We start from the raw sequence: 25,622 nt of genomic DNA, 5'->3' as shown, positions 1-25,622 counted from the left end.
ATAATTGTTGCGTTTAATTATTTATATAGCGCTATAGGTTTCATATTTATAAGTGTTAGATAAATAAATAAATAAATAAACAAGCAAACACATAAAAGTTTTTAGAAATGATGCAAACGCATAATCAGTTTTAACCATTCTGTCGTCCTGGAGACGGTAGAAACAGAGCAGGGGACGATGTGACGTGTGTTTTGGAATGTTTTCGGGACGGTAGCGTCACGTGTAAAACGTATAAAACGTATAAAGTAGCAGGTGAATAAATGTTCGGTCGCTGTAAGGAAGCTGCTTCCCGCTAAGTGACTCCTAGTGTCTAAGCTGTGATTGGTGGATCGCCATGTCAATCATCTGCAGAGCTTTATCTGTCACCCGCTCCTCCGATTCCCATGGCAATGGTGAGCTGAGCGGGAAATCCCAGTCACTATCAGCCCTGAGGCGACTTCGAAAGTCTTTTATTTTTAACATAAAATGTACCAGCAGTTGAAAAGAAAGCCAATAATGAGGTATGAAATGTGAAAATGCCCGTATTAATTTTAATAATCCGGGTACATATTTTAAAAAGTAAACTACTCGGGTTAATCAGGTCAGTGTGTGCTGAGGGACGCGGAGGCTAGTTTAGGTAGCTAAGTTAGCTAACCGTCTGTTAGCTTAGCTGGTGATGGAAAGTCTTCTTTCAGCTCTTCTGTCTTTCATGAGCAGGTTAGTAACACATTTATTCACACACATAAGAATCTGTTAACGACAGAACTGTGGACTATGTATAAACCATGTATAAACACTTCATGTACTGCACACATCCACAGAAACACAACATTAATCACTTGAAATCTTTTTATTTATTTTTATTACTGCACTTAAGCCTCTTTTTTCACTGCTTCACAACATTGCCTGAGGAAAATGAAATGGAAAAAAGAATCTTGTAAACAATAAATAAATAAACAGTAAAAAAAAAAAAAGCATTCCATTATAAAAATGCAAAAAAAATAAAATAAAAAATAACTGGTTAAAGGAAGAATCCATTAAATCCATGTACAGGATCTGAATATGAACACGCTAATACAGCAACACAGTAAAAAAACAAACAAACAAAAAAAAAAACCTAAAACTCCACAGCAATATGTAAACAAATGAAAACTGCTGTTCCAGGGGTCCAAGCACTTTGGCCAGCAGGTGGAAATGTCCTGAATGTCAGTGTCAATGAGATGTGACGGGCAACTGGCTTTTTTTTTTTTTTTTACCCCACAAAATATTGAACAACTTGGAAACGACCTGTGGCCATTTGGGGGAAAATTGATGGAACAATTTTGGTGGAAAAAATGCAAATTGTCAAGGATCAACTCGGCTCAAACATCTGTCACTTATTAAATTTAACTGTACAGTGCATATTAGTAGAGGAAACAAAATTACAACTCCTAAAACACACACACACACACACACACACACACACACACACACAGAGCCTCGTCACCTTGTCACTTTTGCTTGGACCCCCTTTAAATCTAGGAGATAAATAAAGTGCATCTTTACAGTGGTTTTTAATCCATAACAACAAAGTGGAAAACAATGCACGCCTACATGAATCTAGACCCAGAGACATTCAAACCGTTCTCTCTCTCTCACACACACATATACACACACAGAACATCATCTACGACAGGAGTTCATTACCACAGAGCAGAGCAGAACACGCAGTACCTTAGCAACACCTCTTGGAAGGTAAGTCTGCTAAAATAAAACGTGAGCACGTGTATCAATAAGTGTTTAATGTGATATGACATGAGAGAATTTGTAAGATATTGTCATCGTGTCACGTTTTAACCTTTAAAAATGACGTGCTTGTGTGTTTCGTTTAGGCAGCTTGTTGGGTACAAATCTAAACAATTGCGTGTCTTAATCGGAGAAGGAAATCTCGCCGTTCTGTTCAGTAACAAAACAAATATTAAAAATATTTACTATACTGAGCTGAATTCATTCTGTAAATGTTTATTTTCTGAAACTATTGTCATAACTTATGATGAAAGATAGGATGACAGTGATAGGAAAATGTCATTACTGTTACGCTGAATATTTTGAAGTCGCAAAACGAAATACCACGTTATCAGTTTTCCGTCATCCTTCATCATGTCGTATTTATCTACAGTTACAGCTCTGACACGTGGAACAAGCCGTTAACATCGCAGTGGTTTTTCCTCAACTGTTATGGATAGGATTCTAATGTGCGTTGGATAAAAACATCTGCCAAAAATATAAATGTAAAATATTAAAGGGACCATTTGTAACTTTTCGAGCACTCTGATGTTTGTGAATATAATCACCAACGAGCTTTATCTGCTGAACCTACAGTAGTGTGACTTTTTTGGAAAAGAGGAGGAGCTGAGCAGGTCTGTTCTACCTGGAGGGTGGGACTGATTTCAGGGCCAGAAAAATGTGAACAGAAGTCTAGTGAACTCCATTGTGCCTCAGTTGGTCTCACATGTTTTGCAGGATTAAATGATTAAAAGCTTTGTCCATAAGGGGGCAGGTTAGAGCCGAACTATACCTCCGGAGCACTTAAGCACATCGTAATCGTGTCGTTGCATTTTGCACAAGGTAAACGTGAAGGTGGAGGGCGGTGATGAAGTTTTGATATTGATATTGTTTAATGACACCTATATAACCTTTAAACATTACAGACTGCACTGTAAAACAACCACAAACGTGACAGCACAACGTGACATGGAAACACACTTCATCTAGTGACACGATGGATTCCGGATTTCAACTAAGATGCAGGGCGATACTCAGTGTAAACAAGCAAATCTGAACATTATTTGCCACTTACTAACTGTCGGAAATCACATCTACACACACACACAGTATAAAATGTAGTCAAGTAAGAAATAGGAAAGGAAAAATGTGCCAAAAAAACAACTACGTTAAATTAGACAAGGAGAAATCTCTCATTGCATATGTAGGAAGAGTTCAAAACACACACACACGCACACACACAGCAGATAATTTTCTCTGTTTCTATAATTCATAAGTTAAAGTTGTTCTAACATTTTCCCTCCACATTCTGTGTTTAAAGCCCCAGAGAGCCAAAATATGTGAGTCTAAGTAAGAAAAATAATCAGCGCCTGGGGTGGTGTGATCACAAGGCTGATGTCAGTTTGTCCCACCCACACTGATTTTATTCTTACTGAGTCTTTATTTAAACTGTCTAAATTCTGAGCAACAAATAAAAGCTAACCCCTTGAGAGAAAGCTAAACTTATAGAAAAAGTTAACCTCAGAGAGAACGCTTACATTAATGAGAGAAAACTAACCTAGTGAGAGAAAGCTAAGCTTATAGAAAAAGTTAACCTCAGTGACCTTAGAAAGAGAGAGAGAGATAACTTAGCAAGAGAAAGCTAACCTTAGTGAGAGAAAGCTTACCAGAGAGAGAGAGAGAAAGCCAACCTTAGCAAGAGAAAGCTAACAGAGAAAGCCAACCTTAGTGAGAGAAAGCCAACCTTAGTGAGAGAGAGAAAGCCAACCTTAGCGAGAGAAAGCTAACAGAGAAATCCAACCTTAGTGAGAGAGAGAAAGCCAACCTTAGTGAGAGAAAGCCAACCTTAGCGAGAGAAAGAAAGCCAACCTTAGTGAGAGAAAGCCAACCTTAGCGAGAGAGAGAAAGCCAACCTTAGTGAGAGAAAGCTAACAGAGAAAGCCAACCTTAGTGAGAGAGAGAAAGCCAACCTTTGTGAGAGAAAGCTAACATTAGTGAGAGAGAGAAAGCCAACCTTAGTGAGAGAAAGCCAACCTTAGCGAGAGAGAGAAAGCCAACCTTAGTGAGAGAAAGCTAACATTAGCGAGGGAAAGCTCATGTACTAAAAGTGTAGCTTCTGTGATAACTCTATAATTGGGAGTTGGTAAATGGAGGATTAAACAATCCTGTGTTTAGGGTGTCTTAATTAAAGAGGCTGTCAATCAAGCCTGCTCATTAGAACAGTTGGCCACGCCCACTAGAACATTAGTTTAATAGAACACCTCGTTGTGGTGTCATACAAACATTTAAAATATTTTACTATTTTACTCCACATTCTCTGGGACATTAAACACTTCATTTACGCCTCACCCACTCTCTGTGTGTACCACAGGTGTCGTCAAGGAAATGGATCAGTAGCAAGCTGGGAATGTAGGACCAATCAGGTGTTTACGAGTGTAAGAACTGAAATATAGCATTGCGTTCATTCCACCTTATTAGCAAACCTCAGACTGTGTATTGTGCATCTTCAAGTACGCTGATATATTTATTTATTTGTCATTTTGCTATAGAGAGATGATTGACAGGTTCTGCCACCTATCAGTGTCGAGAGCATTTGATATGACATCACAGACATGCTGTTGCTATAGAGACCGGGCAGTTATGACAATCGGATGTGTACTATGTTCACTAGCATCAGGTCTTTGCGTAGTATTAGTATTATTATTTTTTTTTTACATATCATATTCTCTGTTAATTTCTTTTCTATTCACAATATCTAACATGCAGCTACACAGACACAGCGCTTTTTATGCTGTACACTAATCTGGTGTTACATTTACATTAAAGCTGCAGTATATAACTTCTTTTTAATAAAGATAATTGCAATATTGTGATACTTTGTAGCTAAATTTGCTATTCAGCTAACATTTGTCAAACTGACGTCACATGATCAAATGTGCGACTAACTGACTAAATCTACCTTAACCCTTATTGAACTTGGCAAAATCCAGACATTGCCCTGAAAAGCCTAAAACAGTAAATGAGTTATTCTGACTCAAAGGTCAAAGGTCATCAAGGCTTGACACCACGACCCTGGGCATTACTTTGATATTAATTGAATGTAAACAGACATGTTACTTGCTACTACCAAGGTTACAAAATGTTTTTCTGTGAATCCTTAAAAGTTACATACTGCATCTTTAAAAACCGTCTAGACACACACGCATCTAACAACAACAGACTGAGAGCACCTTTTTTGTATTGGATAAGTGTTGATTTGGTGGTTGTGGAAGAATTGGGTCATCGCTTAAGTATCTCTTACTTCACATCTCTCTCCAAACATCACAAGCAGGAAGTTCAGGAATGCTTGTTAGAGCTCTTCGATTTGGAGGATCCTGGTCCAGGCCACGTTCCCGTAGCTATGCGCCAGGCCCCAGATGATGCCTCGGATTTGCCCAACGTCCCAGCCCGCTTGTCCTCGCTCATTTTGGTGCTCGAGTCCTTCCCTTTCCCCCCGTCCTGTGATCCCAACTTCATGGGCCCGAGCACGGTTTTGGCCACGCTGGTGAGCTGAGTGACGAAGCTCGAGCGGTCACCGGGGGAGATTGTGCGGGATTTTCCAGTGCTGGGAGATGGAGTGGAAGGAGACGGGGAAGCCGGGCTTTCCTCCAAAACCTCCAAGTGAGAGCGCTCGTCTCGGAGGGTTCGGATCGAACCGGAATGGACCGAATTCTTCTCCTCTTTGGATTTCATTTGGAGTACACCTGCGTCCGTCACTGGAGGTGCTGGAGCTTTAGCCTTGCACTTGCCACCTCCGCTCCCGACTTCCACTCTGACCTCTACTGTTTGGGGGGTTTTCACACACTTGCCCAATTCCACGAGCCCAGATTTAGTTTTCGAGTCATTCTCCCATGCTGCTTTTCCTTTTTCTCGCTCTTTTCCACCCTCAGCCTGCCAGTCTGGTGTTTTTGGCACAACAGTGTCTATGCTCAGTAATGGCATCTTTCCTCCAGGTTTTTCTTTCACATCGGAGGTTGAAGCCTGCATAGCCGGGCTCTTTGACGCAAATTTGTCTTGCTTTGCCGTAGTTATGGCTTTGACGGAATCGTGCGTTTGAGAAGAACTTGTTGTTCCTGTTACTTCAGACGGTTTGTCCTTCTTGCTTAGTGTCGAGTCAGGAACGGGAGGCGAGTCCTGCTTGTTTGTCATCTGGAGCGTGTCTGAGAGTGTGTTCTCACCTTCGATCTCCAGCAGGCTTTGCAGCATGCGGTATTCCTCCACGCCATGTTTCCTCAGGCCACCTTTTTTCTCCGCTGTCGATGGAAAGGAGGCAAACAATGGGGGAGAGGGCGGAGCTGGCTTCTCGGTCGACTGCACCCGTGTGAGGAGAGGTGAGCGGGGCCGTGTTATTGGCGGCGAGGAGTGCAGCTTGGCGGGGAAAGCGGGTGTGGCACTGGGTGTGCTCGGTGAGGGAGTGTGTGCCAGTGGGGAGAGAGGGACGCTCCCGGCTGATTTACAGCGAGACGAGCGGAACTGCCGCTGCAGTTTAGGGGACAGGCCGTGCAGAGAGCTTGGGCGCATGTGATGAGACGTAGCTGGAGAGTTCGGAGTGGAGGACGCCGGGGAGCTGCTCTGGGACGACATGCCTGAGGAAAGAGAGACACACAGAGAGAGACAGGGGAGAGGGGGAGGAGAAAGAGAGAGGGTCTGGTTAAGGACTGGTTAGTGTCAGGTTAATAGCTAAGTTAATATGTGGATAAGATCTTTAGTTAATATGTTAATATCAATAGTAATAGTTAACAGTATGTGCTGGGGAATTAAGACTGAGAAATAATACAGCTGGGTTAATATTAAACTTTTCACATTTACATTTATTCATTTGAAAGACACTTTTATCCAAACAGACTTGCACCTGAGCTGAGCAGATAACCAGAGAAGTATTTAAAAAAAATTATATTAGATAATATTATTCAGATTAATAATATTAATAATATGAATAATATTAGAATAGCAAGAATAATGTCTTGTTAATACCAGGTACATAATGGGTTCAAGGTCACAGAAATGCTGTAAGTCAGGGGTGTCCAATCTTGTCCGGAAAGGGCCGGTGTGGGTGCAGGTTTTCATTCCAACCAAGCTAGAGCCACACCTGATTCCACCTGTTTAATCAGTTGAGTTTGGCTTTCAATAGACTCAGGTGTGGCTTCTGCTTGGTTGAAATGAAAACCTGCACCCACACCGGCCCTTTCCGGATAAGATTGGACACCCCTGCTGTAAGTAGTTCAGCCATTGGGTCAAAACTTTAAAATTTCCTAATATAAGTAATATTGGTATAAGGTTAAATCAATGTCGTTTTAAATTAGGTAAATAGTCAGGTTAAGGTTAATTTTGTGTTAATGTGGGATTAATAGTTACTAGTAATAATTGCTACCAGTTTAATATCTAGTTAATTTGAGTTTATTGTTTTGTTAATGTTGGGCTAATAATCATTAATAACTGGGCTATTGGGGTATTATGATTATAATACTGGGTTAAATGTATGAATACAATGATTTATTAATCATATATACTAATATAATTTGGTAATAAATGGGTTATTAATATGAATTAATAACATGACTTACTAACACTGGATTAACAGTCTGGTTAATATAATTGTTAACATTAATAATAGTTTATATTAATCTCAGTGTTTGATCAATATTAGGCCACAAATACCAGACTAATAGCACAACAAAGTAAATTATAAAGTTTTATTTCTCACACTTCCTTAATATCCACAACAGAGAAAAAAAAACACGTCAGCTTCAGCGGCTCGAACATCAGAAACTAAGATCTTTTATACTTCAGTGTAGCATCATTTCACCGAGGCTTCTTTACGTGAACACAGTGTGTCTTGTTAATCCGTTTACAACCAAGAATAATTCAACATAAGCTTGTGTTAGATTCTAATGTAGAAATGCTCCAAGCAAAGTGAATAAACAAAACATACTGAGCAGGAGTCTTTTAAGAAAAGACTTTTACTTATTAATCAATAAACAGTAGATTATGTGTGTGTGTGTGAAGGGTTTCAGTCTTCCAGGTCATTTTGAACATCTAGCAGTCCAGTAGTAGTACACTAGATTATAGTAGGAGTCACTGACCGAGGTGGGCGGAGTCAGGGGGTGAGCGGGCATACAGGCCATGAGTGGGAGAGCCTGGAAGACTGTCACCGGACGACAGCGAGCGATTCAGAGATGAAAGACTGCGGCTGGTGTGGAGCAGGTTCGACTGCTTAGTGATCTTACGGAGCAAACAGCTTCGCTTCTTGCTGTACGAGAGAGAGAGATAGGGGATTAGGATGGGAAAGAGAAAAAAAGAAGGGTAAGAATGTAAAGTATTGTGATAGAATTCATATCTAAACTTGCTCAATGTAAACATGATAGATAAATTAGCTAATCAGTCACCATGGAAACCACTTTTTTTTTTTAAGTTTGATGTCTGGTTTTAGTGAAAATTAAATTTACAGCCAAGTAACGTCTAATAGCTAATAGGTGCATGTCACCTGTCCTGTCCCTCCTTGGTGATGGATTTCCTGTTGCGTCGTGCCATCTTGGCCCTGGAGCTGGGCTTTCGCGCCGGTCCGATCTTAATGGACGTGTTCTCGAACGGAGTCGTGGTCACGGTCACTTTATTCCCACTCTGAGCACAAAACAGAGTGTTCTTAAAATGACTGCTCTATACAAATCATTCAGAAACATGATGAAGCAGATGTCCCTTTCAGGCCCTTGTACCTTCAGAATCAGCTCCACCACTTCTGTATGAACCAGCCCGTGCACAGACTCTCCGTTCACGTGTGTGATGAGGTCACCGGCACACAGACCTGCTTCCTGGGCGGGGCCTCCACACTCCACGTGCTGTGATCGGATGGTAGAAACAGTAAATGAATCGAACTTATTTAAGAGGCAACGCAAGGTGTGTTGGTGTTTCAGTGTGTGTGAGGCTCTCTTACCCAGACCATGTGGTGGACACTGTAGACGTTGGTGTCCCCCATGTAGACTCGGATGGCGCGCAGCGTGAAGCCGTACCTCTTCCCCGAGCGCTGGATGGTGATGGGAGAGCGCAGAGTGCTGACGGATGGAGAGTAGTCCCGGCTGGGGGACGAGTCGCGGGACGACGGGTTGGATGATATGGAGCGGGGAGACATGGGGCTGGCCAATGGGGACGTCCCATGCTGCTCCACTGCAGAAAACAAAAAGCTTAAATCACATAAATATAACAGAAGTAAGTACATAAATAAGAATATATAGAGAAATAAATATAAATAGGGAAAGGCAGAAATATAAATGAAATAAGGAAGTAAAGAAAGATACAGATATAAAATAAACATGAAAAATAGTAAAGACAGAACAAAGAAAGAAAAAATAGGAAAAATAAAAATAAATAAAGAAACACATATTAAAGAAGGAAATAATGAAGAAGACAAGGTAATAGTGGTGAAATGGTGTGTAGTAATGAGTGGTTAGCGCCCCCTGCTGGTACCTGCGGGTATAATGACGGATAAGGCTGAGGCAGAGGCTGACTTTATGACCTTGGTGCCCGAGCGAGTCTGAGTGTGTTTCTCTCCATCAGTAGAGAGGTGTTGATGTCGCGCTCGCCGCAGAACCACGTCACTCGGGGCCCTGGGTCCAAACGGTGCTGACGTCACAGCTGCGTCTGCAGGCTTCAGGAGTTTATCTGTAGAAACGTTCAGGTGTACAGAAGGAAGGGGGTAACAATATATTTAACTACATCTCATGACCAAAAAAATTATTCTATTATCTGCGACAGCAAAATCGTTTTTCTGAAAATGATTAAGCCCAGTTAGCTGTTAGTGACCAGTGTATTTATTTTTATATGATGTGCATGTTGCCATAGAAACTGCTCTGTGCGAAGCACCACCCAGTGTGTACATCATGCTTGTTTATTGTTTCCATGGCGATACTGACATTTTGATTAAAACCACTGGGAAGCTTCACACACCTAATCCATGTGCCGCCGGTGCCGCAGTGGAGGATTCGGCGGCGCCCACACCTGAGCCAGATGCCATCGTTGCGCCCTCTAGCGACGTCCCTCTGGTTTTGACCGGCGCGTGGCGAATGTGTGTGTCCGTGTCCGTCTCTAGAGGAGAAGAGACGCGGTGTGTGTCCATGAGAGCAGAAAAACGGCGGCGGACACCAGGGGGACTGGAGTCGGACTCGGTGAAGGAGTACTCTGAGCAGGACAGGCGCTTCCTACACACACACAGCACGCAATGCCCTCAGTCACCAAGAGAATGATTATGATGGATCATTTGCATGTATTTTAAACGCTCCACTCACATCTCAGGAGAGCCAGTCCTCCATGTTTTGTCTCTCAGAGTGAAGCTGCCCAGGCTCTCCCTCTTTGCCCGGTCCTCCCGATGACCTCTCGGCTCCCGGCGGGTCACCACAGGCTTGTGATCCAGCTGGGATAGGTGCTCCATGCTGCTGTACACCTACACACACACACACACACACACACACACACAAGGCTGAGTGTGAATAAACACTACACGTAATCCTTATCAACTTATAATATAGAAATTAGTAAGTAGAACAAGTCTTATGGTCATAGACAGGAAGCGAAGGAAGGAAGAGTGTGAGGGAGGAGACGGAGGAAGAGATAGACAATTAGAAGTACAGATAGAACGATGAAAAGGAGGTGTAACCTTGCTGAAGCGAGGGGAGCAGGAGGAGAAACGATGGATCTCGACGGGCTCGTCGTCGTTGGTGTCGTCTTCATCAAACGAGTGAATGTGATGGTAACGGTCTGAACGTGCTACAAAACACACACAGAGCGAGAGAGAGAGAGAGGAGTTATAACACTCCAGCACTCAAATATGATTATTGAAACACACGTCTTGAACTTTTGGTCTAAATGACTTTTGGTGAAAGAAAAGGCTCAAAATAAATGCATGACAAATATGACATAAAATTTATTAATTCTCTAATTAAATATAAAAATAATTATCTTATTCATGATTATATTCTGTAGATGTGTCAATTTAAGTACAATTTACACAACCTTTTAGATTTAAAAAAAAATGAATTTTTATATATTTACACAATTGATTACTTCATTTAGACACTACATACAGGTTATAGTGCTACTATGCTGTACCCTATGTAGTTAGCATACACTGACCAACCATAACATTAAAACCACTGACAGGTGATGTGAATGACGTTGATTATCTCGTTACAGCGACAGGTGTCGAAGGGTGAGGTATATTTACTGTATTAGGCAGTAAGTGAACGGTCAGTGTTGGAAGCGGGAAAAATGGGCAAGCGTAAGGAACTGAGAGACTTTAACAAGGGCCAAATTGTGACGGTTAGACGACTGGGTCAGAGCTTCTCCAAAATGGCAGGTCTTGTGAGGTGTTCCTGGTATTCCTGGTTAGAACTTACCAAAAGTGCTCCAAGGAAGGACAATCAGTGAACTGGCGACAGGGTCATGGGCACCAAAGACTCATTGATACACGTGGGGAGTGAAGGCTAGCACGTCTGGTCCGATCCCACAGAAGAGCTACTGTAGTACAAATTGTTGAAAAAGTTAATGCTGGCTCTGATAGACAGGAGACAGAAGACAGAGCATCACAGCTTACTGGGTATGGAGCTGCATAGCTGCAGACCGATCAGAGTGCCCATGCTGACCCCTGTCCACCGCCAAAAGCACATACAATGGGCATGTGGGCATCAGAACTGGACCATGGAGCAATGGAAGAAGGTGGCCTGGTCTGATGAATCATGTTTTTACGTGGACAGCCATGTGCATACCACCTACCTAAGCACTGTTGCAGACCAAGTACACGCCTTCATGGCAATGCTATTCCCTAATAGCAGTGGCCTCTTTCAGTAGGATAATGCCCCTGACACACTGCAAAAAGCGTTCAGGAACGATTTGAGGAACATGACAAAGAGTTCACGATGTTGACTCGGCCTCCAAAATTCCCCAGATCTCAGTCCGATCGAGCGTCTGTGGGATGTTCTGGACAAACAAGTCCGATCCATGGAGGCCCCACCTCACGATTTAAAGGATCTGCTGTCAACGTCTTGGTGCCAGAAACCACAGCACACATTCAGTAGGTCTTGTGTAGTCCATGCCTTGATGGCTCAGAGCTGTTTTGGTGGCACAAGGGGACTTACACAATATTAGGCAGGTGGTTTTAATGTTATGGCTGATCGATGCGTATAGTAAATAGGAAGCCATGTGGGATTTGACCTTAAAAAATAAATGACTGTGGGTGAATAAATACCATTTGTGGTTTATGTGAAATGAACTTAAATGTACACACATACTGACCTTTTAAATAAATAACACACACACACATGGTCAGTGTACTCACTGTCGAAGTAGCTGGTGTCCTCCTCCGATTCGAGTTGAGGTACAAACTCAGCTTTCTGCCTCAGTAAACTGTTCCAGTCCAAATCAGCAAAGAACGGTTGATGCTTCACTTCTACTGCACCTCCTGCTCACACACACACACACACACACATAAATGCAGCATTAGAGTTCCTGTGCCTAGTGTGACCAGAGTTTAGCCTGGTTTAGTTTAGCTAGCTTATTTTAATCTATATTTTGTTTCTGAGTGTACCTGTGCCCAGGCGGAGCAGTGGGTTGGTCTGCAGCAGGGCAGAGATGAGGTGCTGGGCGTCGACTGGGAGTGCTTCATCACCTTCAGGCCACACAATGTCATCTACACACACACACACAGGGCATTATAGTGGTATAAAGCTAGATAAACATATAATTTGTGTGTCTGTGTGTTTGTGTGTTTTTAGTCTCTCACCTGTGATAACCTGGCCAAACAGTTCCTCAGGTGTGTCCCCAAAGAAAGGCACACATCCCACCAGGAACTCATAGAGGATGATGCCCATGGCCCACCAGTCCACAGGTTTCCCATACCCCTGCCGTAAGATCACCTCTGGGGCGATGTACTCGGGCGTGCCACACACCTGAGGGAGAGAATGACGCATATCATCTGGACAAAAACACTGCTGGCCCATCACTTTTTGACCCTGTGTGTATGTGTGTGTGTGTGTGTGTGTGTGTGTACCTGTTTATCTAGAAACTCTCTGGTGTCCTTCTCGATGTGGCCCTCATACAGGTTTGTTGTGAGACTCATCAGACCCATTTTAGACAAACCGAAATCCGTCAGTTTAATGTGTCCCATAGATGTGATCAACAGACTGAAAGAGAGAGAGAGAGAGAAAGACAGACACAAAGAGAGAGAGACAGACAGGAAGAAAGAAAAGTGGAGAGCGACAGTATGAGAGCGACAGAGACATTTGAGAATATTATCAGATTGTTTCTATACAGTATAATTATAGAACAGTCTATATAATATATGTGTACATCACGTTGTGGTACACCGTTACACCACTAACAGACCCTAGGTAGTGCGCACGGTCCACTCTACACTGTCTTACTTGTCAGGTTTGAGGTCTCGGTGCACCACGCCGTAGTTGTGGATGTATTCGAGAGCAAGGACGGTCTCTGCAAAGTACATGCGTGCCAACTCTACAGGCAGAGCTCCGATGTGCTTCAGCAGTGTGGCGCAGTCTCCTCCTATCACACATGGAGTTGTAGTTACTGCTCATGTTCTGTTCTACAAATATATACTTCCTACTGTACAAGTGGCACTGGGAAAATTTCTCTTTGTTCATGTTTTCTATTTGCAGAGAAAAGAAATGAATTTAGCTTTTGTGTGTGTGTGTAACACAATGAGGATTATCTAAGGAATATATATTTTTTTTTTTATCCAGCACTGAATCACAGTATGTACCTACAGTTTGTTAAAATCACTGTGGATATAGCATGCGTGAGTCTCCTGGGACCCTTAAAAACTACTTAAACCACTGAACTGTGACCTTTATAAGCCTAAATAATGACAAAACATCCTTTCTGAGGAAGCAGCTGATGAGGAACATTGACCTGCTCCATCTTTGTGCACATGAAGTGTCTTATTTATACAGGTTCTCGAACAAGCGCACACGGAACATCTGGCAGCACGGCCATAAAACTTTCTCCTGTTTATAAAGCAAGTGATCTATCGAAGCATCACTTTTATGATTGTTGTGCTGAGCCTGTGCAGATGGAGGACTCATGTGACTCCCACGTCCTCACTCACTCCAGAGTGTCCCTGTAGAGGGCCAAGGAGGATGACAGGCGACGAGTGCACCCTGATAACAGCTGTCCCTGATCAATTTGTCTGAGTTTACCCAGCTGTTTCATGGCAAGTTTTATCTTGTATTCATATCTATAAGTCTGAGCCTTAGTGCAGCCCCCCCCCCCCCCACAAGAAAATGGTATCAGTATGTGTTTCCCAGTAATGTATCACCTTCTGTTCACACATGAGCCTCCTGACTATTTTGCAGGAATTGCATTAGGTCTTGTTTCTATAGATCTCCTGACCAATTTTCACAGGAATTTGACTTTGACATTTACACTGAATATTTTTCTGTGTGTATGTGTGTGTGTGTGTGTGTGTGTTTTGGTTTGTCTCACCTTCCACGTACTCCATGACCATACAGAGGTGTCTGCGGGTCTCGAAGGAGCAGAACATGCTGACCACGAATGGGTTCTCGGCGAACGTGAGGATGTCTCTCTCCACAAAGGCCTGCTGGATCTGGTTCCTCAAGATCAGGTTCTGCTTGTTGATCTTCTTCATGGCGAAACGCTGACGGGTCTCCCGATGACGCACCAGGTACACCGCCCTGAACACACGTACAAACACACAGCTTTTTATATATATATATGTATATATATATATATATAATAACTTACACTCAGCATTTCAAGAAAAGGGGGGGATGTAAACTATTTCAGTGGACTGGATGTTTTTTTTTCTTTTGAAGCATTCCATTTCAAATTGTCAGTGTAAATGGATTTTAGATAGAACTGATGGATACCTGGATGAATGAATGCATGTATTTATGAATGGAAATAATCTAATTTGTTGAATACTAAGTCATAGCATGTTATGTTTACATTTATACCATTTTTAAATTATATTGTTTCTCCTTGGTACCTATCTTTTGCACTACCTGTTATATCAGACACTTCCACAATAAAACTGTGTACTGTTCGGTGCTACACTTCACTCACTGTGCCTATTGTCCTGTTTTAGTAGTACTGTACTGTCCTGTGTTGTTAGCACTTTATGTAGAAATGTGTAGATCTTATTGAATTCTGTGTCTCATGTGGTTAGTGTGTTGTTTTATGTAGCACCGTGATCCTGGAGGAACGTTGTTTCATTTCACCGTGTACTGTACCAACTGTGTATGGTTGAAATGACAATAAAACCACTTGAACTTGAACTTGAGATATATAGGATTATAGGACTGGACTGACACTGCATGGTGGGACTGGAGCGTTTCTCACCCGTATGCACCGTTGCTGATCAGTTTGATGGTCTGGAAGTCGGCTTCTCCGGGAGGCTTCATCACCTTCATCTTCCCCTAAGAGAAACAGAGTTAAAGAGCCGCACATAACAGTTTTGGGAAGTTAAACACTTCAGTGGCCTCAATCTGAAACATTAGGGCTAACTGTAGCTTCATCGTATTCATATAACGACCATCTTATCCATAAGCTTTTTGGATATTTAGTTCAGAAATGGGCAAGTTATACTCCTCAAAGTACTGAAAAGAATCTGAGCCGAGCCCATGAAAATGTATGTGTTCTTATAATCATACAAATATATAAATTATTACGTACTGCAGCTGAAAACTGGTTGGTCTGTAAAGTGACCGAATTACAGTAATTAATTACGAGATTAGGAATGTAGGTAACGTGATGACAAAGTGTAAAGTTAGACACTGTGTGCACATATATATATATATATAATATATATATATATATATTCCCGGGTGTGTGTGTGTGTGCATGTGTGTGTGTGTGTGTGTGTGTGTGTGTGTGTGTGTGTGTGTGTGCTGACCTCTGTAGAGTCGTCCGTCTCGGGTGTGAGGGGTCCCTCGCTGTCATAACTCTCCAGATTGACCATTTCTGAAAAACCAGAGACCGCGTGTGCGTCATTAAACCAGTCCATGTATTTCCACCACAGTGCTGTTTGATTCTGATTGGTCAGAAGGTGTTGATGAATTTTCTAGAACAGCAGCTCTACTGTACGTTAATGCGCTCGTTCTGATACGCTATTATCTGAGTAGTAACCGCTTGTTCACGGGGACTTGTACTTGTTCCACAACATTAAATAGATCATATGTATGACGTGTAACTCATAATTGCCGTGGTGTAAGGGGAATAAAACACACCAGGTCGTGCTGTTATATACTACAGAGCGAAACCTGCCCTGTCACTGATTATTTTCTCCTAGCAGCACAACACACAGTGCTTAATTCTACACATGAACATGTCTTAGGTGTATTGTTGTCTGTGTCTCAGTGTCTCACCCTCCAGAGGGTCTCTGGTCAGGCCGAGCTGGCTGATAATGTAGCGTGGGATGTCCGTCTTCATCAGGTGTCCCTCTTTGGCGTGATCCTCGGCTGCCTCTAGCAGGTGGTAAAAGTCCTCTGGGTTAAACTCCTACCGCAGAAGGGGGAAACGTTTCATTGTGACACACTTCCTGTTCAGCGCAATGCGAAGGGCCTCGGACTTCAACGTGTAACGATTTTTAAACAAAGGCCCTCTCGTCCTAAAAGAAGTTGTGCTGGTGTGATGTAGGCCTTTTGTTAAACTTTGTGTGGTCTGTGATACACTCATTATTGTCGCTGATGCAGCTTACACACTCAAGCTGCTCTCTGAATTTTTGATAACGCTGCGATGCTGCTGCTTTTATCTGGCAGTGTTCGTGCAGGGATTATGGATTTTCCATTTATCCTAATGTCAGACAGAGAGGCTGGAACTTTTAAATCAGACGCTGGCGCTGGGAACTATTAGCATGAGTAACTCGGAGTGTGGAGAAAGGGTGGGGGGGTGGGGGAGACTGATCGCTGTTACACACTCACACACACACAGCAAGGAGGACTTTCAATCTAAATGCAAATGTGATCGCATGCTGGTTCCTCTCTGTCTGTCTGTCTGTCTGTCTGTCTGTCTGTCTCTGTTTGTCTGTCTGTCTGTGCTGCTGCTGCGTTCTCTCGCGCAGTAACATTATAGCGCATAAAGACGGCGTTCTCCAGGGCAGAAATTCGATTTGGAACGGAGCAGTGCTGAGTAGTGATGCATTAAGGAGAGGTGGAGAGGCAAGTTTCACAAGCGAATGCATTTTTATAACTTAGCGAAAGTTATCCATGTTATCTGTATTGTGTCTAGCGTCCTCGTCCTCTGCTTTAGCTCAGTGTAGTAATTAATGAAGGATGCTATCTCTACGATAACTGCTAATCATACTAATAGTAGGCAAGTTCCTAGCTAGCAACACAAAGTTATCACATTATCTGTAATATAACATGCGTTGGCATATTATAAAGAAAAAAATGTGTTACCCATAATGCAATGGTGTTTAATATGACATCTTTTTATTTTTGTTGTTGTTAATTATTCTTGCTCGTCTGAAACGATGAGAAAACTTGGACTAACCAGACATTCCAAGAGCCGTGCTGGGCGAGAGACGATGATGAGGAGCTTCTTCACCAGCTCAGTGATGAAGGTCAGCTCTGAACTCTCTGACCGCTCGTATGCCTAAGAGACAGACAGAGAGACGAAAAACTGTTTATTCCGAAAGATGACCTCGCATTTACCTCTGCTAAAATTAACTGAACGGAGGAGAAAGTGATGGGAGAGAGCAAGAGGAAATGAAGAGAGAGAGAGAGAGACCAAGAGAGAGAGATATGACACCCAGATATTAAAAAAAAAGCATGAGGACACACAGGCCAGGGACACACAGAGAAGGTGTGTGTGTGTGTGTGTGTGTGTGTGTGTGTGTGTGTGTGTGTGTGTGAGAGAGAGAGAGCGAGAGGTAAATGTATTTACTCAGCAAGATACTAGAGTACCCAAAACAACTGACGTCCTCCATGTGTTCATTCAACTGACTTTCACTATATTTCATTGTACAGACAGATAGATAGATAGATAGAGAGGCAGATAGATAGATAGATAGATAGACACACACACAGATAGATAGCGAGGCAGGCAGATAAGAAGAAAAATGCACAGTTACATAGACAGGCTGATAGAGAGGTAAATAGATGAAGAGACAGATTTCCTAAAAAAAAAATAGGCAGACAGACAGGAATTATTTGCTGATTTTATTAGTGCGAGTCAGTGAGTGAGCGAGAGAGAGAGAGAGAGAGAGAGAGCGCTTCATTATACAGAGCTCTCAGTGCGAGGGACAGAAAATAGCCGTCAGCAAAACTGTGTTGCTGACTCACAGGAAGACGCACACACACACACACACACACACACACTCACAGTCTCACAGTCTCACACACACTCCCTCTCACATCATGCAGCAGTTTGTCGAGGTTCTCCTGCAGCTCGTAGAAGTATACGGTGGTGATGAGGTCGTCTCGGGATTTGTTCAGGCAGTCTCGGGAGAGCTCGATGATCTGGTGGTGGATGAAGCTCAGGACCCCGTCAGCCAGAGGGAGCACGCTGTCCGGACAGAACGAGTGGATAAAGTCTGCTAAACGCCCCTCCATCTGAGCCGTCGCCTGACACACACACACACACACACACACACACACACACACAGAGTAGACATTTATCTCCTGTCATTCTTGACTAATTATCAGTTTTTTACTGGTTTCACAGATTTGATCTTAAAATGGTCATAAATTTAAAAAATCACATCTAGGTAAAGATTTATAAACCGAGAATTTGACATGAAAACGTTTCTCACGTTTCCAACCTGATGATGTACAAGCTTTTTTTCCTAGTGACTGCAGAGTTCTGCTGTAACTCAAGCATGAGATTTATTCATGTAGCAGGAGTTGTGCTTCTGTTAATATATATATATATATATATATATATATATATATATATATATATATATATATATATATATATATATATATGTGTGTGTGTGTGTGTGTGTGTGTGTGTGTGTGTGTGTGTAGATTAGTTTAACTGGTCTGGTGCACTTAGTTTGTTGTTTAGTTTGTACAGGACCCAGATATTCTCATTCTCTGAACCCCTCATAACGCAGAACACATCATCTTCAGCTATTGACTGCACTTCTGTTAAAAGAGCGTCGCACTCAGACGGTCAGACTCAGACTCACTGTAAGTTGCCTTTTGAGATGTTTTGCATCTATGTGAGCGCCTGTTACTGATATGCAAATTAGTTAAATTATGGGCGGAGCTGAGAAACGGGTTGACATGTGGTCAACTGTTTGATTTATGAAGCGCTCCACAGCACGACTAAAACATTGCGTGTGTACATTCACCCGCATGTGAAGGGTTAGAACCTTCCTTAGGAACAAATGTACGATGAAACTGAAGGACGTTTTATAAATAAAAGGCTCCTGAATTTCAAACAATTGAATTCACATGTTTTATAATCTTGGACCATTCTTCTGGTCTAGGTTTAATTCATATAAATACATTAATGTGTGTGTGTGTGTGTGTACCTTCGGGAAGCGCTCTTTGTACACATGGTTCATCATCATGATCTCGTTGTCGATGCAGGAAGCAGATCTCCCGGGGCTGCAGCGGTAAACCAATGTTAATCAATCAAAAAGGAAGATAAATTCCACACGGAGACAGAGAGAGTGTGTGACTTGTAATGAAGACGTTATGGCAATTGATGTGGAGCGTGTGCTGAAATTTTATAGCTAGTTATAGTTTGATAGTTTTTTGTGATTGTCGCGGCCAGAAATGCTTGATTTTGCTGCAGGTTTTTTTTCTTCCAAATTTGCGATACAACTTGCGGAGATTTTTGTGCTTTGTTGGCAGGAAAGCTCTGTGCAGTCGCACGAAATTGTCTTTCGCAGCGATGTTTGTTGGTAAATTAGTTTAGCTGTACTTGTACATGTTCGACGCACGTGAATCGAAGAGGGCCTTGGCTGAATGCGGGTTGTGATGATGTCACATGACACGACTCGGCCCCTCCGAACATCGCGGAGTTTGCTTGATTTTGCGTTAATTTCTGCGATCGCAAAATCCAGGAGGGACGGAATAATGTATATACAAAACATTTATCATTGTATCCTCAGAATGTGTCCTATATGGATGCATCAATCGTGTGTGTGTGTGCGTGTGTGTACCTAAGGCTGCGTGAGCGTGGGCGTGTGTGTGGAGAGCTCCGCCCCCCGTCGTCATCCGTGATGCTCTCATTACTGCCGAAGTGTTTGGACAGGAAGAGCAGCTCGTCCATGGAGGGCTGATAGGACAACTGGTGCAGACGCTCCTGAGACGAACTGGACGACTGAGAGAGAGAGAGAGAGAGAGACTCTTAATGATCTCCTGTTTAATTCACTTGCACATAGTTGATAATGAAACACCACTGCTGCACTCAGAGCACATAAACTACACAAAGAACACTTCAGGATCTTAATAATCTCATCAGAGCTCTGTGTGTGTGTGTGTGTGTAACTATTTCATTGAGCAGAGCTCTCATAAAAAGAGTACAGCCATTAGTAAGACAATTAAGTACTCATTACTCTGTGTCTCACTCGCTCTCTCTCTCTCTCTCTCACACACACACACTCACTTATTTTAAGGCTTATTACAGCTTAATAAAATTAAACTCCACCCACAAACAAGAACAGAAGTGCTGAACCATGCCCCTTTTTTTAAAAGGGAGCTGTCAGTTTGGAGAAAAGAAGAAGGTGTGTGTGTGTGTGTGTGTGTGTGTGTGTGTGTGTGTGTGTGTACCGTTGAGCTGGGTGTGTTGGTGCCATAACCGGAAGAAGGAAGAGAAGCCAGAGACCAGCGGCGACCATCCCTACAGAGAGTGAGAGAATAAATCAGCGTAAGCTTGCATGTTATGTGTGTGTCTGTGTGTGTGTGTGTGTGTGTGTGTGTGTGTTAGAGGGTGTGTATCTGGGTGTGATTGTATGTGTGTGTCTGGGTATGTTTGTGTGTGTGTGTATGTGTGTGTGTATGTATGTATGTGTGTGTGTGTGTGTGTGTGTGTGCGTGAGTGTGTGTGTGCTAGTGTGTATGTGTGCGTGTGAGTGTGTATGTGTGTGTGTGTGTGTGTGTGTGTATGTTGGTGTGTGCTTGTGTGTGTGTGTGTGTGCGTGTATATGTGTGTATGTGTGTATGTGTGTGTGTGTGTGTGTACCGTCTGGAGGAGGCGGTGAAGGAGAAGTGAGCCGGATTGCTGGGAGAGAAGTTGCGAGGGCTGTCCAACGGGCTGCTTCCTGTGCAGACAGGAAGACATATGGCAGCCATGTTGAAAATCTCAATAGCGTAACATGATGAATTCTGAGTGCAGTAACAATGTTAACACATTACATCACTGTGTGTGTGTGTAAGGCTACAGTAATAACAACAAACCAGCAGTGTGAGCAGCGTAATTCTAAACTGTAAGCTACGCTAGCCTCATAATCGGACTTCTACCACAGCTTCCTGCTGGACCACACTCCAGTAAATAAGAACATTTGTGTGTGGTGCATTTTTTTAAAAACTATTGCTAAGTGTGAGCGCATGTTGTGTGTGGGGGGGTGTGTGAGTGTGTGTGTGTGTGTGTGTGAGTGTGTGTGTGAGAGAGAGTGTGTTTGTTAGAAGTGGGTGTTGATGCCATGTTCTCACCGAGGTGTCCAGGCAGAGGAGAGTGAGCACGAGGTAAAGTGGGTGAAGTCGAGGTGAGGATCAGACTCTTCCTGTTACTGGCACGGCAACTGGAACACAACAACAGCTCAAACATTATTATAAAGCTACGTCTCACACACACACACACACACACACACACATACATACATATACAAACACATACACACATACACACACACACATACACACACATACACACACACATACACACACACACACACACACACATATATAGCTCTGAGTGGCATGACTAACACTCATGTGGCAGAACATCTACATGTCACACTCATCCACAGAGTGACAGATGGAGACTGACACAGTGAGGGAAGGCTGGTGGTAGACAGAATGTACAGATCGGGGAAGAAAGAGAAAGAGGGAAAGATAGGGCAGGGCAAGAGAAAGGAAAAAGGCAGAAAAAATATGTAGACAAAGAAAGAAAGAAAGAAAGAAAGAAAGAAAGAGACAGGCAGACAGAGAGGGACAGAATGAGGGTGAAAGAGAGAGAGAGAGGGAGAGGTAATGCAGGCATGTCTCTCCTCATCTGTGTCTCACTGATTAAGAGATTAGTAGAGCAGCTGTATAACCCACTCTGCCAGGCTGGGACGCCATTTTGGCTCAGGCCCAGCTTCCCCCAGTCCAGTTTCAGCTAACACAGCTTTACACCAGACTACTGCTTATTGTCTTGGAATAAAGCACAGTGAGAAGCTTACAGGCGACACTGCAGAGTGATATCAGCACATATCAGCAGATATCAGCAGTCCCACACATCTGTGTTTATAAGAGGATCCCATCTGAAGTGCTGAACACCACAAGAGTGAGCAGTTACCTCTAACACTCAGTGTGTGTAAATATGTGTGTGTGTGTGTGTTTGTGTGTGTGTAAATATGTGTGTGTGTGTGTGTGTTTGTGTGTGTGTGTTTGTGTGTGTGTAAATATGTGTGTGTGTGTGTGTGTTTGTGTGTGTGTGTTTGTGTGTGTGTAAATATTTGTGTGTGTGTGTGTAAATGTGTGTGTGTGAGTGTTTGTGTAAATATGTGTGTGTGTGTGTGTGTAAATGTGTGTGTGTGTGTGTGTGTGTGTAAATACAAAGCTAGTTAATAAACTCTTACTGATAGTGTTACTGATACAGTATTTTAATGCGAGTGTGTGATGGATTAGATCTGAACTTAGCATTGTCCATTAGTTACATTAGCCTTGATGAGTAAACTGGGTGTAGGTTTTCTCAGGCATGGTCATTACATACATCACGCACACACACACACACGCACACGCACACACACGAATCCAAATTTGGAGTGTGTCACTCACCTGCTGCTTTTACGTGGCAGAGGAAGATCCTTCTGGGTGGAAGCAGTGTCGGGAGGAGAGACAGGTAATGAGAGAAGAGAGAGAGAGAGAGAGATCAGATCAAACACCATCACATCATTTACACAGAATGACAATCAACACTGATATTCACCCATCTCTCTCTGTCTGTCTGTCTCTCTTACTGTCTCACTCTCTCTCTCTTACTGTCTCACTCTCTCTCCGTCTCTCTTACCGTCTCATTCTCTCTCTTTGTCTCTCTTACTGTCTCAGTCTCTCTCTTTGTCTCTCTTACTGTCTGACAAACTCTCTGTCTCTCTTACTGTCTCACTCTCTTTCTGTCTCTCTCTCTTACTGTCTGACAAACTCTCTTACTGTCTCACTCTCTTTCTGTCTCTCTCTCTTACTGTCTGACAAACTCTCTTTCTGTCTGTCTCTCTTACCGTCTCACTCTCTGTCTCTCTTACTGTCTCACTCTCTCTCTCTCTTACTGTCTCACAAACTCTCCTTCTGTCTGTCTCTCTTACTGTCTCATTCTCTCTCTCTCTGTCTCGCTCTCTTACTGTCTCACTCTCTCTCTGTCTCTCTTACTGTCTTACAAACTCTCTTTCTTTCTGTCTCTACCTCTCTGTGTCTCCATCACTTTCTGTCTGTCTCCCTCTTTCTAACTGTCTCTGTCTCTCTCTCATGTCTGCTTCCTTTACTGTCTCACTCTCTTTCTCTCTATTTATCACTTTCTTTCAGTCTCCTGCTCTGTCTGTCTAATTCTCCGTCGGTTTCATTTTGTTTGTTTCTCTATATTTCTCCATCTCTCTGTGTCATATTAAACTCCTGTCTGTCTCCCTCTGTCTGTCTAACTCTTTTTGTCTGTGTGTGTCTATCTCTCTCTCTCTCTCTCTCTCTCTCTCTCTCTCTCTTTGACTAACGCTAGGTGTTACAAAAAAAAAGAGCTCCCCCAGGACAGTGTCCAAGACAGACAGAGAGAGAAAGAGAAATATGTAAACACCCTGTATTTGTCTCTGTAGTGCTCAGAGCTGCACCGTACTGGTCTCAGTAATACTGACAAAACACAAACCTTGGATATGCAAATGAGTTCTGTGTTTTTAACCAATCACATTGTGGCTTTAATGAATCAGCCATAGGATCACTGTGATCAGTCAGGTGTTTCAGAGAGTGTGTTGCTCTGTGGTATCGATTATATTATATTACATAGTTCAGCACCACGGACAGCGGACAACATCCCACACACAAACCCATAAATACACAAAGTGTGTGTGTGTTATTAGTGTGTAATGATGTTAATGATGTTTCTCTCCTCCTCGGTTCCTCTGACCAGCACCGCGTGTGCTTCACACCAGGCACGTCATGCTAATACTCGGTGTCAGTAGAGAGATGACTAGCACTGCGTCAGATCCTCTTCCTCTGAGATCTTTATAACAAACCTCCAGCCGCTCATGCTCTCTGCTGCTAGAGAGATGAGCTGAGCCTGTGATGGAGCTGATCTCACACAGCAGCAGTCAGCTCACACTCAGAGGTGCTGTTTAAGTGCTGCATGAACACACTTCCTCATGCACAGCTCACGAGCCTGTGACCAGCTCCGCCCTTTATAAACACACTGCTTCTGTTCTCCATTCCTCACTGTGACGCATCCAGTGTGTTCTGTAACTCAGTGTCACTGAGATGTTTATTTCTAAAAACCCCTGTGTGTGTGTGTGTGTGTGTGTGTGTGTGCCCTACACTTTACATAAAAGCCCAGGAGATGTGATCACTCTGAGGACAGAAAGCTCATTGAGACATTCATCTCATCACTGATCTCACACACACACATACACACACACACACACACACACGTCCAGTCTGCCTCTTCACTTACAAACAGCATGCATTGTTTTAGAATTATGACGGCTGTTTAGGCGCTGTTGTTGTTGTTGTTTTGTAATAAATAATAAATGACTACAAGCAGAAAACAACACACAGAAAACCCAAATCAGTCCCTCAAGGGTTTAGCAATTTTAGCCATCTTAGACATGAATGCAAAATCAACCAGGCTGGGCTTATTTTGTAAGGAGCTTAGAATTTTTCAACATTATCGCAGATTTTCCACAGGTTCGGGCCAAAACGCGTCATGTGAAGCCCTCTCTCAGATTCACGTGCGTCGAACATGAGTACAGCTAAAAGGTCTCGTTTACCGACAAACATCGCTGTGAAATACCGCGCATCATGTGATTGCAGTTTTGCTAATTCACACAAAGAGCCGCAGGAGAATCGAGCAATCATAAAAAAAAAATGTTAAAAACCTCTGCACGCTCCTGTATGGACTGGTTTAATAAAATACTCATCTATAATCTCCCTCGATATGTTCTGTTTAATATTTCATTTAGTCTTATTAATCTTTAATTCAGAGAGTGATAAGATCACGCCCCTGATTCTGTCCCCGCACAGCTCCTAATAAAACTTTAACCACATGACTGTAGTCAAGTGCACTGCTGCTGAGCTGGGCTCAAATCTCACTGCTATAGTGTTTGATATGCAAATCAGATCCTTCCCACAATGTTCATTATTCCCTGTTTTAGGTGCGGGATTTTGCATACTGGTTTTTTTTTTATTTCCTTCAGCTCAGACCATAAAAAACATGCTGTTCAGACTGTTTAATACAACAGTGTGCTGGTCACATGACTGGATTAATGTCACGATTCCCCCTTTAAGCAGCGTGCTCTAAGCGCGAATGCGCGAGCACCTGCTTTTCCGTTGTTGACCGTAATGACATCTGGACACGTGTGTTTTGTTTATGTTTCTGTCATGTCTCCTCCCTGTTCTGTCATTGGCTGGGATTTCACGTGGGTCTGAATTGCTCTCAGCTGCTAGCAGTTTAGACGCTGATTA

The 25,622-nt window shown here is 42.9% G+C and overlaps 1 protein-coding gene and 1 long non-coding RNA gene across 26 annotated transcripts in view; one reads left to right on the top strand and one right to left on the bottom strand.

Annotated features, from left to right (window-relative positions):
• The first annotated feature begins 6 nt into the window (after positions 1 to 6).
• On the top strand, positions 7 to 12,824 carry LOC128615779 (uncharacterized). 22 transcript variants are annotated; one of them, XR_008387281.1, is made up of 11 exons: positions 156 to 500; positions 581 to 696; positions 1,638 to 1,713; positions 2,138 to 2,586; positions 2,670 to 2,782; positions 4,115 to 4,178; positions 4,293 to 6,443; positions 7,789 to 8,085; positions 8,256 to 9,472; positions 9,619 to 10,522; positions 10,966 to 12,126. It is a non-coding gene; the product is annotated as an uncharacterized LOC128615779 (long non-coding RNA). The 22 variants fall into 22 exon arrangements; XR_008387286.1 differs by having other exon boundaries at positions 7 to 1,713; positions 8,256 to 8,985; positions 9,334 to 9,472; XR_008387288.1 differs by lacking the exon at positions 581 to 696 and having other exon boundaries at positions 157 to 392.
• Positions 5,080 to 25,622, bottom strand: part of mast1b (microtubule associated serine/threonine kinase 1b) — a 30,218-nt gene continuing 9,675 nt past the window's right edge. For 2 of the 4 annotated variants that reach the window (XM_053638098.1, XM_053638099.1), the window contains 26 exons: positions 22,743 to 22,774; positions 21,414 to 21,502; positions 20,944 to 21,022; positions 20,532 to 20,601; positions 19,922 to 20,082; positions 19,286 to 19,361; positions 18,159 to 18,368; positions 17,296 to 17,397; positions 16,170 to 16,302; positions 15,698 to 15,765; positions 15,145 to 15,221; positions 14,269 to 14,477; positions 13,191 to 13,329; positions 12,818 to 12,950; positions 12,551 to 12,716; positions 12,356 to 12,457; positions 12,107 to 12,229; positions 10,430 to 10,539; positions 10,062 to 10,216; positions 9,724 to 9,974; positions 9,244 to 9,438; positions 8,714 to 8,943; positions 8,496 to 8,618; positions 8,267 to 8,403; positions 7,866 to 8,032; positions 5,080 to 6,368 (listed from right to left, as the gene is read on the bottom strand). In XM_053638098.1, coding sequence (XP_053494073.1) covers positions 5,080 to 6,368; positions 7,866 to 8,032; positions 8,267 to 8,403; positions 8,496 to 8,618; positions 8,714 to 8,943; positions 9,244 to 9,438; positions 9,724 to 9,974; positions 10,062 to 10,216; positions 10,430 to 10,539; positions 12,107 to 12,229; positions 12,356 to 12,457; positions 12,551 to 12,716; positions 12,818 to 12,950; positions 13,191 to 13,329; positions 14,269 to 14,477; positions 15,145 to 15,221; positions 15,698 to 15,765; positions 16,170 to 16,302; positions 17,296 to 17,397; positions 18,159 to 18,368; positions 19,286 to 19,361; positions 19,922 to 20,082; positions 20,532 to 20,601; positions 20,944 to 21,022; positions 21,414 to 21,502; positions 22,743 to 22,774 — 4,626 coding nt within the window. Of the gene's footprint in view, positions 6,369 to 7,865; positions 8,033 to 8,266; positions 8,404 to 8,495; positions 8,619 to 8,713; positions 8,944 to 9,243; positions 9,439 to 9,723; positions 9,975 to 10,061; positions 10,217 to 10,429; positions 10,540 to 12,106; positions 12,230 to 12,355; positions 12,458 to 12,550; positions 12,717 to 12,817; positions 12,951 to 13,190; positions 13,330 to 14,268; positions 14,478 to 15,144; positions 15,222 to 15,697; positions 15,766 to 16,169; positions 16,303 to 17,295; positions 17,398 to 18,158; positions 18,369 to 19,285; positions 19,362 to 19,921; positions 20,083 to 20,531; positions 20,602 to 20,943; positions 21,023 to 21,413; positions 22,344 to 22,742; positions 22,775 to 25,622 lie in introns of those variants that run through there. The other 2 variants (XM_053638100.1, XM_053638097.1) reach the window with 2 other exon arrangements.

The sequence above is a fragment of the Ictalurus furcatus genome, chromosome 12, assembly GCF_023375685.1.
Source record: "Ictalurus furcatus strain D&B chromosome 12, Billie_1.0, whole genome shotgun sequence".
NCBI classification, from domain to species: Eukaryota; Metazoa; Chordata; class Actinopteri; order Siluriformes; family Ictaluridae; genus Ictalurus; species Ictalurus furcatus.
The sequence above is the reverse complement of the archived record's forward strand: the minus strand, read 5'-3'. Positions and strand labels throughout refer to the sequence as shown.